General features: G+C 56.2%; 1 protein-coding gene across 1 annotated transcript; it reads right to left on the bottom strand.

Moving 5' to 3' along the window:
* Window positions 1-9: 9 nt before the first annotated feature.
* Window positions 10-18,624, bottom strand: MPP1 (MAGUK p55 scaffold protein 1). Its single transcript, XM_009571976.2, has 12 exons — window positions 18,467-18,624; window positions 11,365-11,508; window positions 10,961-11,039; window positions 9,883-9,968; window positions 8,957-9,025; window positions 6,207-6,403; window positions 5,825-5,931; window positions 4,833-4,913; window positions 4,180-4,260; window positions 3,519-3,721; window positions 3,079-3,153; window positions 10-1,294 (listed from the first exon to the last, which is right to left on the bottom strand). Exons 1-12 carry the CDS (start codon window positions 18,566-18,568, stop codon window positions 1,118-1,120), a joined length of 1,401 nt encoding a protein of 466 aa, XP_009570271.1. The 5' UTR covers window positions 18,569-18,624; the 3' UTR covers window positions 10-1,117.
* Between the last annotated feature and the right edge of the window lie 619 nt (window positions 18,625-19,243).

Below are 19,243 nucleotides of genomic sequence, written 5' to 3'. Positions count from 1 at the left end.
TTCCCTGCAGTGGATCAGAACAAAGGTCCCTATTGCACATCAATGGATTTTATTTTTGGCATCCTTAAAAAATTGCACAAGACTTCTTGACACCTTCCCCTTTCCCCTAGCTGACTGCTGAACACATAGATGAGATTTTCACCTAAACGATGGCTGTAGTTTGCCCAGGAGCCTTGGTGATGCTTCCCAGACATGGTCATGGTAGGGCTTGTGCGTCAGTACACTTCTGCAGAAGTAACCCCTTTGTGGGGGTGGCTTTTAAGTTGGCAGACAGTGAGACACCCTAGACTCTAGAAAACATGCCTGGATGATCTTTGTAGAGACACTGTTTCTACTGCATGCAACACATACTTGTGGCTGGATCTAATTTACCCATTGAACTGTCCCTCTGGGCTTTAGTCCCTTGGACTTCCTCAGCTGCTGCAGTTTCTCTGGCCAGGCGGTAACAATGCAAGCTGCACTGTGAGAATTTAAATACAGTGAGTTTCTACAACTATGGTTGCACAGGGTGAATCAGAAAACTGACTTCAGAACACATGGTGAGACCTGCCTGGGGGTAGCAAGTTCCACATCACCTTTGGCAAATCCACACTTGCCTTTTTTTTGCTCTTCCCCCGTTTGTAAGAGAAAACGCTTGGGTGTAGGAGCTCACGTGGTCTCTGTGAAGCCTCCTAAGCTGTGGGCTTCCTTGAAGCCTCACGGACACCAGCCAGGCTTTGGAGGTGTTTGTGGTGGACATGCACTCCTGCAACGGCAGGGACATCCGCCTGGAAAGCCCCTGCTCTATCACTTACCCAGGCAATGATGCAAAGATCAGCTGTGTGCTACAACAGGACTGTGCTTTTCCTTGGCTGGTGAGGTGAGGAGCTGTGCTCTGAGCTAACGGAATGCCCTGGGCTCTGCTGTAGCCACTAACTTAACACTTTTGCAGCACTGTGGGATGCAGCCGTCCCCGGGCAGCCTCTGTCCTGCATTTCTGGGGCCCTGTGTGTATGTGAACCAATTGAGACCATGTCCGTAGAGCAGCAGAGGAAAGGAGTTGTGCTGGGCTGTGTGTGGATCTGAGGAAGCTGAGGATAAGGTGGTTAATGGGAAGCAGCTGCCATCAGATGCCTTCTCAGTAGACCCAGGAGACAGGCACCCACTGTGGAGAGCTGCAGGCCTGCTCAAAGGCTTCCTGCAGCAGCTGAAGGCTTTCTTCCACGCCATTGTTGACCAGCGAGAGATCAAAGTAGTGTGCGTATCGGCTCCGGATGCTCTCTGACTCCTTCCGGAGCTGCTGCAAAGCCTCTGACTGCAAGAAACGGGGAAGAATGCTCAGGATGCTAGGGAGGAGGGAAATTTCCCAGCCCCCCTCAAGAGGCAAACTCCCCTCCCTCCTACCACCAAAATAACTCTGTGTTGCCACGTATTTGAGCACAGAGCACCCCTGCAGCTTGTCTGACAAGCTAGGAGCTGTTGTGTGAGCTCTGAAGCGTGTGTCAGGGGCAGGAGGGTGTTGCTGGACTTCTGTGCAATGCAGGGAGCATCAGGTCATCTGCTGGAGTGAAGCCAGACCAGCTTGGTCTCATATTTATCTTGAAAATGCTTTGTGGCAGTTCTGTAGGAGGAGAGGGTTCACTGAACAGCATGCAACCCATTGCTATGTTATGCAGTGTAGCCAGCTCAAAGCCTAAGGCTGGTCACAAGGTCGGATCCCTGCAGGATGGTTCGTCCCCACTGGCTCTTGACCAGAACTGCATGGCTGGTAGACCTTTATTAGCCTCCCTCCACTGGTTTTGGCTGGGACAGAGTTAAATTTCTTCACAGGAAAAGCAAAGCTGCCTGCCCTCTCCTGCTAGTGTGGTAAGTCTACACCATACAGCAAGCAGCTGTGTCCTCACCAGCAAGGTCCAGACCCATTTCCCTGTATCTCCCTAACAGAGCTCAAAATGGATGTGGCTTCCCGTGCCTTGGGAAGGGATGAGCTCAGGGTGCTGTGCTTGCTGCAGCTCTGCTGGGTGTTGCTTGGCACCTCCTGGAGGCAGGAGGGAGAGCAAGGAACAGTTTGTCTGGGTCATGTGAGTTCTGCTGGGTCGCAGTGTGGCTCTGCTGCATCCCTGGTAGCAAGCAGGTACCTGAGCTGCGGCAGCTGGCTATATATAGTGCCTGCAGCAGCAGGGCTGGCCCTGCCTACTGCAGCAGGAGTTAATTCCCCTGTCTGAGGCAGCACTGGGGCATGGAAGTGAGGGCAGCAGGCTGCCATCTGCCCTTTCCGCCCCGCACTTGCCCTCTTCTCCCAGCTGCATCTGGCTTTACGACCCTCTGCAGGTCAACGTGCCTCTAAAAGCCTGGGTAGTTTATGCTTGCAAGGCTGCATAAATACTCTCCCTGCACGCTATCTGTATCCTAAGCTTTACAAACACCAAATTAACAAGTTGGGAGAGGTGGCCTTGGCTGGCCACGAGTCCAGGAGGAGCACAGCTCTGTGGTTTTCCCTGTTCTTCCCTGGTTTCCATCTCCCTGTGGAGGTTAGCCCTCCCGGCAGCTGCTCCAGGCTGGGCAGGGCATGAAGCGCTGCTGCTTGTGTCGGAGGCTTCCTGGGCACATAGCTGCCTTGTGGTGTTCGGTGCTGTGTGAGTTAACTGCAGCATCAGTGCTGCTCTCATCCTAATTTTGGAGGGATAAGCATCTTAATGAGGCAGAGAACGAAAGCGGTTGCTGTTCGTGTGTTCCATTTGAATAGCTGATGGCAGGGGAACCATTCCTGCTCTGCAGCACTGCTGCAGCTGGAGGTGGCCCTGGGTGCGAGGCTGTGCACCCCACTACATGAGAGCAGCTGCTGATGCTGCAGGGATGATTCTTGCTGGGGGGTGTCAATCCAGGAGAGCATCTACGCCTGCAGGAAACACCTATTCCTATTTCTCAGGGCTAAAGAAGTTGCCCTGCTCTCCTGGACCACAAAAATGAATGCAGAGAGAAAGAAGCTGATGTGGAGCAGCGAGAGCCCTGGGCTGCTGCAGTCAGCTCCTTGTCCCCCTGCCATGGCCAGACGAGCTTGGCCAGAGGGGGCCTCTGCCTTGACACCCCGCCACTCACCTGCTCTGCCTTGTCTGTTGGAGCGATGAAGACTATGAACGGGGAGAGCTCAGCCGTGCGGACAATCTTCAGGGTCTGTGGAGAGAGTGTTGGAGTTACCAAGAGTGTGACTGTTCCTCAGGGTGGGAGCCAGCGTAGCCAGCTGCGATGGTGCCCACGATGCAGTGATGAACTAAAGGGGCCGCCCCTACTCTGGGGCCATGGGCTCTCTGGGTGGACTCCTGAGCCTGGAGGTAGTCTGTGGGGACAGTGGAGTGGCTTCCCCTGCACCTCATGCATGTCATGGGAACGGAACCACCACCCCGGCATTCCCTAGCACCTTCCTTTGGGAAGGGTGTGTGGGCAGTGTGCCAGGGAATGCAGGGACAGGTACAACCAGCACACAGGTCGTTCAATCTGTAGCAGCCCCCATCCTGCCCACCCGTTGCCTCTCTCCCTACCTGGGGCTCAATGTCCAAAATAGCAACTTTGTCCTGCTGGTGGATCTTGTGCACTGTTTCAAACTTGGTGCCAAACATGTTTCCCTGGTAGCTTCCAAACTCCAGGAACTCATTGGCTGAGATGTCCCGGGTCATCTCCTCGGTGGAGACAAAGTAGTAGTCCTTCCCATCCACCTCATTCTTCTTCTGGGGACGTGTGGTGTCTGGAGAAAGAGGGAGATGGTGAGTGCTGCCACCGAGGAGTGGGGAACAGCACAGAGCAGACAGCCTCTGCTCTGGGTGACACTGGTGTCTTCCCTTTTAAAGCATGGAGCTAGGGCATGGAGAAACTATGTACCTCAAGACTAGGCCATACTAATCCTTTCAACTCCTTCCTGCTTTGAACAAGTAGGGGACTCAGCTAGTCTGAGGAGAGCCTCTGGGAAGAGAGAGTGAGGTGTGTCTGCAGTGTGGGTGGTAGCAGCCCTCTGTGGGTTCTTCAGCCTGGAAGAGCAGGCAGGGAAGGCCTACAGTGCCCTGTGAGGTGGCCTCAGACATCGGGGGCTTGGTGGCACTGGATAAACATCTCCCCACCTCCCATCTACTGTCAGAAAGTCCTGGCTCAAGGAGGTGAGAGGAAATGCGTCCTGTGCTGTGCCCTCCATCCTGGCTGGGTACTTACATGGGGGTGGGTACATGAACTTCTCTGGGTTGTTGCTGAGGAGAGCATTCTTGATGTGGCTACGGCCCACGCCACTGGCCCCTGTGGAGGAAGAAAGGATGGACACTGGAGCTAGGCTCAAAGAAGCCTGGCAAGAGAGGCTAGGACCCCTCTGCAGCTCTAGATCTCAGAAAAGGTGCAGATCTCCTGAGGCATGGCCCAGGATCTGCTTTCTGAACTGCTCTGTGCTGTCTTCCAGCCCTAGAAGCTTTCTCTGTGCTGGGCATGCTCACCTCTAGCCTCAGCTGGAGATGGGACCAAGTGCCTACTGAGCAGCCAGCTGGGCTGCTCATGCCTGAGGGGTCCACCGGAAAGCACTCAGCACCCCCAGCATGGGAGCACTTGCTTTGGTGCAGCTACACAGACCAGAACTGCTTTTAACACAAAATATCCATAAAGATTACTTAGGAGCTGGAAGCTCCTCTGCCTCAGCCTTGAGTGCAGGTGCCAGACCACGCACCGCATGGAGGAGATGAGCCTGCTTGATGACTGTTGGAGGTGGGAGAAATGCTCCCAAGAGATTGCCAGGTTTTGAAGGGCAGTGGTTCCTCAGCCCCTGCCCAGTCCTGGTTCCCCCAGCACCCACCCCATGCAGCCCCTGGGACAGGACCTACCGATGAGCACCAGAGTCTTCCTCTTGAAGGCAGGCAGCCTCACCACTTCCTCATATGAAACCACATCCAGCTGGTCAAAAACTGGGGTGGAGGAGAAACAAGAGTGGTCAGAGCTGGCTCAGCTGCAGCAACACGACTGTGTACGCATCAGACCAAAGCCAGGTCCCTGGGCAAGATGGACTCGGCTGAGAGCTCAGCCTTGTGTGGCTGATTGGGGAAAAGGGCAGCAGCCTCAGCAGCACGGGAAGTGTGAAGGGGGAGCTGGACCAGCAGCCACTGAAGGAGAAGCCGGAGCTGCTTTCACTCAGTGATCCTACTCAGGACAGTAGGACCTAGAAGCAGGGTGAGCAGCCAGCAGGACACTGCAGGGAGTTTGTTGCTGGGGGAGCTCTATTTATCTTGCTGATTTATGGCCTTGTTTGTTGCTGGTTGGAGCTACAAGCCAGGCTAAGGGCCAGGACGTCCTCGAAGACCCGCTTTGCCAGGCCAGGGCATGCTTAACATGGGGTGTTTGCAGGGGCCACTGAGGGACAAGCATCCTGCCCCCACCAGGAACACAGCTTGGCAGCTGCAGGGAGCAGTTTGGGTTGCTCCCCAATTGCTGAGCAGCAGCAAGGCCACCGCCTGCCCTGCCTTCAGCAGCCTGCGGGGTTTGAGGCCCTGGAAGCCCAACCTCCCAAGAAGGTTGGGGCCAGTAATGCCAGAGATTGTCACTGCAGGTGACAGTGCCTGGCTCCATGTGAGCCAGCTCTGGCCATGTGCGCTGCAGAACGGTGCGGGGATACAGCTGTGGCCACCTGAGGGGGTGGAGAAGGACTTTGGAGAAGGGCCTTAAAGGAAGCTGATAGCTGTGGGGTATCCTCCCAAGGTCCCACTGCCAACACAGCTGGGCCATTTGGTCTGACTTCCTTAGAGGACAGACCTGCCCCTGCCCCAAAGCAGGAGTGTCAACCAGGGCTGGGGATGGAGCCCACTGCCCTGCGTACACTTACTTGAGCTGTGCTTGGCCAGGTATTTATCTTTGCATTTCTTCTTCTTCCCAAAAGGACTACAGCTCGGGGATTCACTCTGACTGGACTGGGTAACACTTGCCACACGCCTGCCGAGAGAAGAGGACACCACCATGGACCGGCTGTCACCCCAAGCCCTGGGTGAGCAGCAGGATTGTCCCTCAGACATGCAAGGGCAAGAGAAGCAGGGTTGCTGCTGGGACAGGTAATGGCTCACCCTGCGGCAGATGAAGGGGACATTTGCCTCCTTTTCCCAGCAGTGACAGTGGTGTTAGCCTACACAGTCACAGTGCTGGAAGCCCACGGTCACCGTTCCCATCTCCACTCCCAGATTCAACCCTTCTGTCCAATTCTAGGGACCTACCACTCCTGCAGCTCTGGAGAAGGTATAAGTCCTGCTGACTCAGTGCAGGAGCCCTCCACTCGGCCCTGCCACCAGTTACTGTCGTCCTTGTTTATGATTTGAATCACGTCACCAGTCTGAAACTTCAGCCCTGCTTCCTTGCAGGGGATCAGGTTGTCTTTTTGGGGGTCGTAGTCAAACTGCGCCCTCATAAACATCTGCAAAAGAGAGAGAGGGCTGGAGTGAGCATGGCCATGCAGGGTGGCTGAATTTGCTTTATGTCCATCTCCCAGCCCCACACTGCATCCCCTGGCAGAGCCAGCTCAGGGACAAGGTCCCTGCTCCAGGAGAGACCCCATCCCCTGCTGCCTTCCAGGCCCCACAAGGTGAGGTGTGGAGAAAGGAGATGCACAGAGCCTTGGGGGAAGCTCTTGGGCATGGAGTGGCAGTGAGATGTGCCAGTGGGTGAGGGAGGGAGGATCACCCAAACCAACAGTTGTGTCACTAGCAGGACATCCTTCTACAGGGGAAGCAGGGCTCTCAGACCCAGCCTCACACTTGCGCTAATGCAGGCTTTCCTGAGCACAACCCTATCAAATTATTTATCCCAGAAACCCAGCATGTAGTAAGTGAGTAAAGGGATTCTTGTGGGGTGATGCCTATGTCCTGTCCTCAGACGTGATAGGCAGGGCCTTGAAAGTCATCCTCTCTGGGTGGGGTAGAGCATGCAGTCCTTGTTTCACATTAAACAATTTCCCACAGTACACGTCCTCACCCAGCAGTGCTGCTGGAGGCACAGGGCCAGCAGCACATGAACACTGTTCCCTTTCACTGCCAGAAATGCAGAGCATATGGATCAAGCTGTGACATGAGATCTCTCACAATGAAAGACAACAGAAGTGGAATCTCCTTTCAGGATGAGGACTTATGCTTGCTTACAAACATTCACTGGCACTAAGAAGGTGGACATCAACACAGACACACAAGAGACACAGAGCAAGCCCTGCCCAGGCACCTACCCTCTGGTCCCACAGCCCTGGTACCCAAACCAGACAGGCAGATGACTTTTGGAAAAGCCCTCCCTTACACCAGTTAAGAGTTACCATCAGAGAGCTCTGGACATTACCCACAGACCACAAAGGTCCAGCTGCAATCACGAGCTATTTGCCTGCCTGCTGCCAGCCCCCCTCACTGGGGCTGGAGGCTCAGGTACCAAGCAGGCTCCAGCACGAGAAGCCCTGGTCTTCATAGTCAAGAGGCTGCAGTTTGTGCCTGGGAACAGGTTGGAGCTGAGTGAGTGCTCAGAGCTGCTGCTCATTAGGATCCTCCCAAGCAGACCTGCCCCAAGAGACACCCAACTGGCCTTAAAAGTTGCTTGCTGCCAGGCTGTGGGGCAAGCCAGGGCAGGGGGGCATCATGATCTTCACTGTTCTGCCTGCCAGGCCCCAAAATGAAGGTGATCATGGGGATCCAGGAGTCAAAATAAAATTGGGAAGTCGACTCTTGGTGGTGGACTGCAACAAGCAGAGAAACGGGCAACTCATGAGCTGCAGTTCTTGAGAGCAGACAGGACGAAGGCCCTGGACATAGCTAGAGGGAGGACAACTGTTTCTTGGGAGTTTGTCTCTGTGTCCTTCCCTGAGCTCCAGCCAGCCTTGGATGAGCCAGCAACTGTGTTTTCTTCTTGGAGGTAACTTTTTCTCCTGGCACTGAGCTGGCCTGGCTGACTGGAGCTGGCTGGGTCAGGCCAGGGAGGGCAGATGGACAGCAGGGAAGGGCAGACACGGGCCAGTGCTTAACAAACAAACACATGCAAGGCTGGCTGAGCTGGAATGGGGACAGCATGGGCTGAACAAGAAACAGAGTTTTTACCTGCCACCATGTTCGCAGATTTCGGCTTCTTCAGGCAAGAAAGGAGGGCGATGTGGGCTCCCCCAGCCTATCCCAGCACCATCCAGCCCCCACCCTCTGCCTCTGAGCTCCTCTCCCACTCCTGCCTATTCATGAGGGTGGAGCTGCACTGAAATTGTCTTCTGCACCCAGAGACAGGTCAGCATCCCAGCCGCCACGCACTGAAGTCTTGGCAGAGGAGCCATCCCTTCCCCCTGAGTAGTTCGGCCACAGCAGGACTTCAAAGGCAAAGCCAGTGGGTGTCACACCCCCGGCCACAGCAGTCACCCCACCCTGGCAGTGGCAGCAGGCATAAGGAGCTGCCACCTTCTCCCTCAACGCTTCCTTCCTCCCACTCACTGCTCACAAGCGTGCTGACGGCATCTGGACTTACATCACCCTCCTTGCGACCAGTGCACCAGGCATCGGCCACAGCGGGGAAGAGCTAGAGTCGGGTCCTGCACCTGGAAGTGCTGCTGTGTCCCCATAACAAGGATGTGGCTCTAACAGCCACAGCTCTGGGGGTGGCAGGAAGCTCTCCTGCACTCCCTGGTGTGCACACGCTGCTGCTTTCCCATCTCCAAACACTGTGCACATCAACCACTGTGGCTCAGGCATCCCAGGCCCATATTTCTACATACACATTGGGTAAAGACATCCACATACAGCCAAAATCTGCTTGTTTGCAGCAATGCAAGCACAGGACAGGGCCCTTCATCCTCCAGCAGCTCAGGCCAGGTGACCGAGCAACCACCCCTTTGTCCTTCCACTGGATTAGCACAGCAGTCTCCCCAGCACTGGTCCCCCACAGTTTGCTCTGGTCCCCCTTGGCCCCACGGCCATATCCCAGCACAGCCCGCAGGTCTGGAGGCTGTACTTACCTGGAGAGCAGGGAGACGGCTTTGCTGGTTGGGAATGACTTTTATTGAGACCATCCCCTTGGTTTCTTTCTAGTGAACAAAGGAAGGGGAGAAAGAAGAGTTGGAGAATACGGAGCCTGGAGGCAGCCTGACAACAACAACCTGTGCAAGATGATGCTGAGTGCCAGGACTCACAAAGGCAAGGCTCCCAGGTGCTCCCAGCCATGCTGTGATGCTGGGGGGACACCAGCTAAGAGCCATGGCAGCAGAGCTTTGCCACGCTTGTCCCATTCCCATGGGGGGACACCAGCACCCTCACAAGGGGCTTGTATCACCTCCAGCCTGGCTGCCCCAGTGAGGAGCCTGGGAGGAGAGGCTGGTTCTGCCATGTCGCTTCAACCTGTCCTCTCCATGCTGGCCTCTCACTTCTGCCCTCCTGGTGACTTTAGAGGCACCGCACTCCCTTGCCTGCCACAGGCCAGATGCACAGTTGCCCAATGTGCTTCACAAGACCTACATGGTCCTGTAGGGACAACCGCATTTGGAGGCTTGAAGGGGCCTCCTGGGCCAACCACCCTTCTCATGAGGCAGACAAAGACAAGCTCCTCCTTGGTCCTGCTGCCTAGAGCAGGGACATCCCACCACCAGGCAGGAGAGGACCATGGCACTGCAGCAAAGTGAGCCCTCCTGCTTAAGCACCACCACCTCCCTCCGGCCAAGTCTGCGTGTTGGGTATGGATCAGGATGGCCTCAGTGTGTGAACCCAAGGCAGGGCTAAGACACTGTCCAAAGAGCAGAGCACAGCAGCTCTGGCTGCATCACACCGCTGTGGACAGCTGTGTGTTGGCTTTGGTATCTAGGAGAAGCTGAGTGCTCAGCCAGCATGCACATCTGCAGGCAAGAGGCCTCCTTCCTGGGCAACAGCACTGCCAAAAACAAATACCTACCAGCATCTTCTGCAGCTGGTCAACTGAGTGGTTGCTCACGCTCTGCCCATTGATTTCTATGATTTCATCACCCACATGAAGGGAGCCTGCCAGCAACAGGAGAAACGTGAAAATGCAGCACCGGGCCAGAGCCGCTTACCAAACCCAAACTACATAGCTCCACCAGCCTTCTGACTCCCTGGGCAAGCTCTGGGCAGGACACCACAGTGTTTGCCTGGGCAACGCTTGTGGAGACACAGGTGTCCACTAAGCATATGGGACTAAAGCACAAGGTGAACAAATTCTTCTCCCTCCACCCAATACATACACTTCGTCCAGTCTGAAGGTCATCAGCTTGCTTTCCACTGTGTGTCCTTCAGTGCTTTAGACTGGTCAAAGCACCTGTTTCAGAGTTACTCAAACCCAACCCCAGGTATCTCACCTGAAGCCAAATTACAGCCTCCTTACAAGGCCCTTAACGCAAGCATTCTTGACTGTTCTTAGTTTATACATCCAGCCTCAGATACACTGCTTTAAATCAGGCTCCAGCAGCGTTACTGGAATGGCTCCTGGGTTATTTTGGCAGGGGTAAGCTCACACTTCCCACTTGGGTCCAAGACTGGAAAAGAGGCCTCCTTTTCTAAGTACAGAACATCTAATTTCCATGGCCCCTTGGCAAGACCCAAAACCAGAAAATAGCATGTGTTTATTTCTTTTGGCACCATCTTTTGGTCTGTAGAGCCAATCCACAGCAAGCCTGTCCCACCTATGCACTTCAGGAATGGGAAGAGCTTCCCCCACAGTCTCTGGAGTATGATCCATATCTCATTACAGTGACCCCATCACAAGACAGATGGTCTCTGGTTCCTTTTTGGGAGAGCCCTTCCCCCAACCCTTCATTTCTCCCTAAAGCCTCCAGTGTGTTAACAAGAAAGCCTTGCAGAGAGACCAGCAAATCCTGAGTTCCTGACATACTCCTAGTGGAGGAACAGACACAGATGTCCACGTCACAGTGCTGGGGGGCTACCTTATCTCTACATGGAAAGAAACCAGCTGCAGACATGCACCCCATACACTGCCTCTATGAGGGCCTTGTTACCTTGTCTGTGAATCATGCCCCCATGGAAGATCCTGGCCACCATGCAGCTCTGCTTTTCATTGAGCTTCAGCGTGATTCCCTGGAAGACAGGAAAATCCATGACACTCTGCTGGAGGGGAGAGCTCCCACGCTCTCAGCAAAGTCCTCTCCAGGCCCGTGGCTGGGGGGAAGCCCACTTCTTAGTCAGCCCAGTCTCCTGCAGCTCCTCTTGGCACAAGTGTTCCCACCCTTTGATGGGGTTCGCTCCAGGTCCCCAGGCAGGTGGCAGGATCCAGCACCCTCTTGCCATGGCTGAGCTCTCCAGCAATCTCCTACCTCCCCCAAGGCCAGCCCATGGGCAGAGCTCTACCTGCCCCCTCTGCCCCCCTGGACACCACTAGGCTTTGGGTCTTGCCATCTCTCACCATGGGCTCCTCCGTGACCTTCTCAAACTGGACAAGGCGTATCTTCCGCACCTCACGGCCGTTGCTGTGGGAGGGGCTGCCCAGAGTCGCTGAGCCATTGGTATAAATGTCCTCAGTTATGGCGTTCGGGGACTGAGTGATGGCCTGTCGGGCAAAACAAAGATCGGGGTTTAGGGGCTCCACCTGAATGGGGCCTGGGAGTGCTGCCTCCCCGCTGTAGGGCTGCTCCACCCTATTGGGGTGCCTGGGGCACCAGTAGGGCACAGGGGAAGGAGAGACCCGTGTGCTGGAGGGGAGGACAGTAAGAGCAAGAAGAGAAAAAGAGCAAAAGAGCTTCACCCTTGAAGATGTGAATGTGGGCTTGATACGCAGTTTTCCAGGCTGGAAAACACAGGAGGAAATAAAACTTCAGAAAAGCTACAGGTAGCAGAAGCCAAAAGAGTCCACAGCTGATCATCTTCTGCAGCAGCGAGTCCCAAACACTACTTGTGTGTTGCAGCAGCCCTTGGCCCACAGCTGGCATGTGGCAGAACAAAAAGCCCAGGACAGCTTCACTGAGTGAAGGAAGCAATTTAGGACTCGCCCTTGAGAACTGGGGCCATGCTCTGCTTTTGCCCAGTGTGCAAGTTCAACCCTTCCTTATCCTGGTCAATGGGCAGCTGACACGGTGCAGAGCCATATGCACATCCAGACACTGAAAGCAACGAGACAACCAGAAACTCTCCGGTGCCTCCCCAGCTCCCAGCTACAGGTCAGTTGGTGCTGGCCGGCACTGAGAAGCCCAGCAGGGGCTTTCATCCATGGCGGAACCTCCATTCTTTGACTCCAGCAGGCACCGGCGCTGTGGCAGGTGGAGGGTCCATGGGGTCCTGGTCAGACACCTGCAAACTACTCCACAGGGACACTGCAAAGTGAGCTGCCACCTCCCAGTCTGAGAAAGCCTAGCATAGTGCTGTTAAAGCCCTCAGCACAGCTCACAAACATGCTGGTTTGGCCCCAGGTGCCATAGACTTCCCTTGAGTCTCTCCCAACCAGTGCTGGCCCAGCAAAACCGAGGCCAGCTATGACCTGCAGTCCCTTCCTGCCTGGTCAGCACGCTCAAATCCCCACTTGTCCTGCGAGGCAAAGGAAACCCTCCAGGTGCCCCACTCCACACCAGGCTGCAGCTTTGCTGCCTAATTTGCAGCTTGAACCCTCCCTCCCTGCAGCAGCACCTGGGTTGGGATCCACAGCCAGCAAACCTGCGAGGACACCCAGCAAGGTCCTCATCGGCTTTAGTCCCACATCAGCAACGCGGTGCACCAAACCCAGCCAGGCAGAGCCAACTCCTCTCCCTGCCACGCGCCGATGCCAACACCCAACCGAGCGCCAGGAGCTGGGGAAGCATCAGCTGGACCCCACCGTCCTGGCTCACTCTCATCCACCACAGGCACCCGGCGCAGAGCAGAAAACAGGTTGCACCCCTGTTCCACCAAGGGGTGAGATCTGGCCAGGCCATGAGGAGTTTTGTGCGGGTGCAGCTGTGGTGAAGACCCTTTGCTGGTGGGGTGCAGTTCCAGCGCTAGATCACAACAAAATTAGCGTTGGTAGGGATGTGCCAGAGTGCTGCTGTGCTGAGACAGCAGCCCGGCCTTGTGCAATGGCCAAAAGCAGGGAGGGAGGCAAAGGCAGGGGTGGCAGAGCCAGAGCTGGCTGGGCCAGCAGGATAGGCACTGGCAGAGAGGGACGGAGCAGCATCGAGGAATGGACCAGCATCGAGGAATGGACCAGCATTCAGGAACGTGCACTGTTGCCGCTCTAACAAAAGGGCACTGGCAGGGCCAGGCCAGGGCAGGAAGGGCGCAGGGAGCCGTGTGCCCACACAGCAATGACAGGGAAGATCATAGAATGGTTTGGGGTGGAAGAGACCTTAAAGATCGTCCAATCCCACCCCCCCCGCCATGTGCAGGGACACCTTCCACTGGATCAGGCTGCTGAAAGCCTCATCCAACCTGGCCTTGAACATCTCCAGGGATGGGGCATCTACAGCGTCTCTGGACAACCTGTGCCAGTGCCTCAACACCCTCACAGGAAAAAAATTCTTCCTAACATCTACTCTAAATCTCCCATCTTTCAACTTAAAACCATTCCCCCTCGTCCTATCATTGCACTCCCTGATGAAGAGCCCTTCCCCAGCTTTCATGCATGATTTATTTTTAAGCCAACTACTTCTAAAAGAGCCAACCAACCTCCTCCTCAGAGGAAAAAGGTGGCTCTGTGGGCTCTGGCTGCCAACAGCTTAGACATGGAGGAGGAGACTGAATCTCAGCCCAGAGTAACACCCGGGCCAAGGGCTCACGGGGTGGAAGGAAGAGCAACTCGCAGCGTGCCAGCCCCAGTAGGGCATGCTGCTACTGTGCAGTTCGCAGGGCAGAGGGACACATCCAGCAGCGCAGGTGCTTAGAGCTGGCCCTCAGCTCTCTGCTGGCTGTCTCTGCTCTGCCGAGCCAGCACATGGGAAGAAGAAGAGGACAAGAAACCTCTCCAACCCTGACAGAGGCCAAAGTGCTCATAAGGTGGTTTGAGTCAGCACAGATCATACTTATCTTGGTCATGTGTTGAGAAAGTGTTACACCACGCAAACCTTGACTTCAAACTTCTAGGCTCAGCAGAACCTGATTACCCAGGACACAGCAGTCTGCTCCAGGAACTGGGATTTCCCATCTCCTCCATCCCCACCAGCTGAGCCTCCTGGCCCCGACCTCTGCATTTTGCTGAGAGCTGGAGAAAACACCCAGCCCTTGCTGCTGACGCAGCACCAGTGTCACCCTGGTGACTCCCAGAGACCAAGCTTTGCCACCAGAGACTCGCTGCTGTGCCTGGGGATGGCCACCAGTCACCCTGAACCCAGCAGGGTCCTCCGGCAGCTCTCTCTGCCCCAAAGAGAGCCACACTGGGATGGTGGGGGCTTTTGCAGACCACACTGGACAGCCAGTGGATGGGGATGAGAACATGCCCAGCTCACAAGGAGGACTTGGACCCATGGGGTGGCAGACTCCAGCTCCAGTGCTGAGCAACCAGAAGCCAGAGAAAGGAGATGTGCACAGCTCTCACACTCCACGAGCAAGCTGGCTGGATCGCTTACGCTGCACTCTCCTGGAAGCCGCCACGCTCTTGGCCAGCTTGGCCTGGTGTAGCCTGTGACCTCAAGAGCCTTTCGAGTCAAGCTGGCGGCAGGCCAGACCCTGCCACTCATGCACTGCTCCGCAGGAAACATCTGCAAGTGCTGCTAAGAGTCGGCTCTGCGGCCACAGCCCCGGGCACAGTCAGCACTGGGCCAGCTTGGGGCAGACGCGGGGCAAGGAATTTGGGGAGCTGAGCTGTGCAACAGGGATACTGGGTGCCTTACAGCCAGTTGACGAGGGTGCAAATCCTCACACGCAACTCCTGCTCCAGGTGGCAATGCTCAGAGGAGCCACCAGCTCCACAGGCCAAGGAGATGAACCAAGCCTGCACTTTTCTCAAGACCTGATTTCTGCCCTGTATCCCAGGGTGGAAGGAAGGGCACCGGCTCCCCAGGCAATGGAGCAATCTTTGGCAAGGACCCCAGGGCTTAGCATCCTGTCCCCAGCAGGGTCAGCATCATCTGCCAGGGTTGCTCCTGCTGCTGCACTGGCTCAGCCAGGCTGTACGCCACCAGGTAAATCAAACATTAACCGGGCAGCTTGTTTGCAGGAGGCTGAAGCAGCACTTGGGGAAAGCAGCACCTTAGTGCAAAGGGCGCATTTGGTGGTTCAGTTCCTGGGCTCTCCTTGCTCCTCTAGCCAAGAGACTTCGATATTGGGTGCCCTTTGGAAGAGCAGGGTTCCCTGGCAAGCACATGGAGAAAGGTCAGATGCTGCTGGCTTTGCCAAGCAGGCCCCTAAAGTACAGCAGCTCAGATGCAGGAGGAAACCCTGGAGCTGGGATCCCCAGGACTGCCCTCTTGGTTAGCAGGTAGATATGCTCAACTATCCACAGCGAGCATCCAAATCCCAGCTCTGTCCAGGAATCATCACATTATAATCATCGTGGGCGTGTGCAGGGAGGCTGGGGCACTGTTTGGTGTGGAGATGTCCTGGCCCAGCAACCACTTTCCCACCCTCTAATGCTCAAACCTCACCCCCCCACCATCCAGCAGACGCGTGCATCGCAGTCTCCACACAGCTTAAAAAACATAGCAGTGTGTAAAAAGAGCAAAACAGAAAAAAAAAAAAGGCACTTGGGAGTTGTTTTTAGGCTGTTCCAGCAGGCAGGGGAGCAACAGCCACGTGGACATTTAGAAGCAATTCATCCCTGCCTTCTGCTGGGGTCTACTGCTGTCTCAGGTCTGCCAGAACAACTGCCAGAGCAGCCCCACCCCAGACCCCTTCCAGCAATATGATCCAGGTTTGTTTGTTTGTTTAAAACAGCGTTTAAACCAAACAGGATTACATTGCTGACACTGGGAAAAGGCCTGGCAACACCAACAGGTCACAGCAGGAAAGGGAACAGAGAAATAGGAGGGATATAATAAGTCTTGGGAGGCCAGAAGATGCTGCCGGCTCTGCATCCCCTCACACTGACTCCAGATCATGGAATGCTGCAATGGAGAAGGGCCAGATTTTCAAAGGAGCACAGTCAATTTTGCTGAGACACCATCTTCCCACCAGGAAAAGCTAATGCAGCCTTCCAGATGTGTCCATGAAACCGGTCACCTCCAAGACAGAGTCAGTAAAACCACAACACTGACAGAAGAAAACTTCAGGAGCTTCCCAGCCACTCCATCCCTACCTTCCAGAACAAGCTCTGCAAAACGGCTTTTTCCCTGCAGCCATCACAAACTGGAATGTGGCAAAATGCAATTTGAGATGAAACCAGCCCTCACCACTTCATTTCAGTCAAGCCCAAAAGTTTTGCTTTGTTCCCAGCCACTAGTTTTGCCCACAATTATTTCAGGATTTGGTCCCTGGGGACTGTGGCCTCGGAGTGCTCTGGAGCTGGTGCCTGCTGGATGCTGGGAACCACTGCCCACAGGGAAGCACAGCGTCCCCTCTGCACCCTCAGGCTCGGTGCTCTCCAGAAGCCCTCCTTCTCTCTACTGGACTCCCAAAGGTCATATTCATTGCCCATTTTACAGCTGGGGAACTGAGTCACGGCTGATAAGGTCACCCATGCCCAAGGTCACCCTGCCAACCAGGTACACAGCTGGGAATAAAGTCTACACCTCTTTGGTAAATCTGCATTTGCCAGCTAGAAGATAAGGAGAAGATAAGGAGAAGATAAGGAAAAGATATGCAGGCATGTGGTGGAGTCAAAGGAAGAGGGTATGAGGCTTTGCTCGGTTTGGCTTGTTTACTAGTAATGACATGGCTTCCCCTCGCCAATGGCTTGCATGCCACCACAGCAGGAACGCAAGACAGCACTTCCCAGCACACAGCTCTGCCAGAGGAAACAGAGAAGAGAAACCTCCCAACCACCTTGTTTGACTCCAGCAGGGAGCAGCCAGCAGGACCCAGCACCCCTCTGAAAGCTGCTGCTGGGCGATGCCTTCCTGTCCCACAGAGGGGCCAGCACTGTCCCTGCGCGCAAGTGACACCGGGATGAGCACACCAGCACAAGCTCAGAATACGTAACCTCAGCCGAGTGCCAGACCTACAGAGCTCCTTTTAAAAGGCTGGAGGCAGATCCCATTTCATCATCTCTCTCTTTATCCCTACAGGAATAAACATACTGCTAACGCCAGGGAGCTCCAGGCCAGGTCCTACATTTTCCATGCCCTGTCACTGGCGATTCATCCCTGCTCTGCCACAGCCAGGCAGGGCCTCTGCCTGGATCCTGCAGGCAGAGGGATGGGAAAGCTCCTCAGTAGCTCACTTTGCTTTGAAAGCTTTTTTTCTTTTTTTTAAGCACCCTGCCAGCGTCGAGCCATGAAAATCACACAGATCACTGGTGTGGGACAGACCTGAGAAGCCTCTTTGGGAAGCTGTATGTCCAACAGGATGAGCCAAGGACAGTGCTTCAAGAAAATTTCCTCCCTGCTCTCAGAGGCTCCTCAGAGGGACAGAGAAACCTCAGCCAGGCACGTTCTGCCATGGCTCCATCACGGACTCTTGTTCCAAGTGGAAAATCTCTGCTGGGAGAAAAGCACCAGCTGCTTAGCAATGGCAACCGTTGACCTTCTCCCGGTTGCACCCAAGCTGCCCCAAATGACACTGGCTGGGGAAGGAGCCCTCCCAGCACAACCAAGACAGCTGGTGCATGCTCTCCTGTGGGAGGTGGGGTGTGCATGGCACCCCCCAGCCTACCCCCTGCCCTGGGGTAGGTGTGAGAAGTGCTGGTTGCACCCTCCTTCTCTGTGTCCCAGACCCACCGCCACCACCGCTGCAGCCCACGCCGTGGACCTGGAGGTTGCTCAGCAGCTGAATCAGCACATGTGGCAAGCGGTTCCAGTTCAGACCAGCTACAACTTTGCAGCAAAACAAGCACAAGCTCCTCCGGGGCAGGATGCTGAAACCTTCCTCCCCTCCACCCAGCTCCCTCTTCCCTGCCTGCCCCAAGGCTGGCTGACCCTTCCCCGCACCAGGAGCTCAGGGGCGCTGGGGACCATGGGTGCCCACCTCGGGGTCTCTGCCCTGGGGCTGGGGTCTCTGCCTCCCAGGAGGGGGGAGGCACGGAAAAAGGGGGATGGAGGAGCAGAGGGAGGAGGGATGGAACGGGAAAGGCGTCCAGAGGGGCAGAGGAAAGGGGGATGGAGCAGGAAAGGGGTGCGGAGGGTCAGAGGTATGGGGGATGGAGCAGAAAAAGGGTGCGGAGGGGCAAAGGGAACGGGGATGGAGCGAGAAAGGGGTCCGGAGGGGCAGAGGGAAGCGGAGATGGAGCAGGAAAGGGATCCAGAGGGGCAGAGGGATGGAGTATGGAACGGGAAAGGGGTCCGGAGGGGCAGAGGAAAGGGGAATGGAGCAGGAAAGAGATCCGGAGGGGCAGAGGGAGGGGGATGGAGGAGAAAAGGTGTCCGCAGGGGCAGAGGAAAGGGAGATGGAAAGGGAAAGGGGTCCGGAGGGGCAAAGGGAAGGGGGATGGAGAGTCCGGAGGCGCCGCTCACCTCGGGCTTGGCGCGGTTCTGCAGGAGGTGCTCCAGGTAGAGGTCGGAGAGCGCCGTCCTCATGCTGCCCGCGCTGGCGCTGCGCCCCGACTTGAGCGTCATCCCGGCCCGGCCGCGCCGCAGGAGCCGCTCCGCCCGCTGCTGCCGGGGGGCGGGGCCGGGGCGGCACCGGGGGCAGCGCCGCCGCGCGGAGCCTGCGGGCGGCACCGGGGCCAGCGGCACCGCAGCACCGCCCCCGGCCTGCGGAGACGGGTCCAGCCGTGTCCCCGAGGGGAGCAGCCCCAGACCCTGCAGACTCTGCCCCTGCAGCCCCTGTCCTTGCAGCTCCCTCAACCCCAGACCCTTACAGCCCCTTTCCCTGCAGCCCCGGCCCCAGGCAGGGCTCTTCCCCTTTGAGAAGCTTCTGTCTCCAGTTCCTCTCTTCAAGCCGGCACTTGCCGGGCCCCCTCTGCTCAGATCCGTGTCTGGTTACTGTCAGAATGTAATTAAGCTAAAGAGCGATTGCATCTCCTCCTTGGGGCTGTCGTGTAAAGCCGTTCCAGGGCCACAGCTCGAGCTCTCCAACAGCCCCGCGGAGCCCGGCAGCGGCTCGAGGCTTGCTCAGCCCTGCTTCTGGTCTCTGCTGGGTGTGGGTTCCCGGGCGGGTCACACAACGGGGCTGATCAGCCCGTGCTCCTCCAGGCACAGGCTGTGGGGGGAATGTCCATGTGCACCAGAGCCAGCCCAAAGCATCCAAGGGCAGGCAGGATCTGGGGGCTCAGAGCAGCCCAGCCAGGC

Source organism: Cuculus canorus, chromosome 10 (genome assembly GCF_017976375.1).
Source record: "Cuculus canorus isolate bCucCan1 chromosome 10, bCucCan1.pri, whole genome shotgun sequence".
NCBI classification, from domain to species: Eukaryota; Metazoa; Chordata; class Aves; order Cuculiformes; family Cuculidae; genus Cuculus; species Cuculus canorus.
Note: the sequence above shows the minus strand (reverse complement) of the source record. Positions and strands in the feature narration are given on the sequence as shown.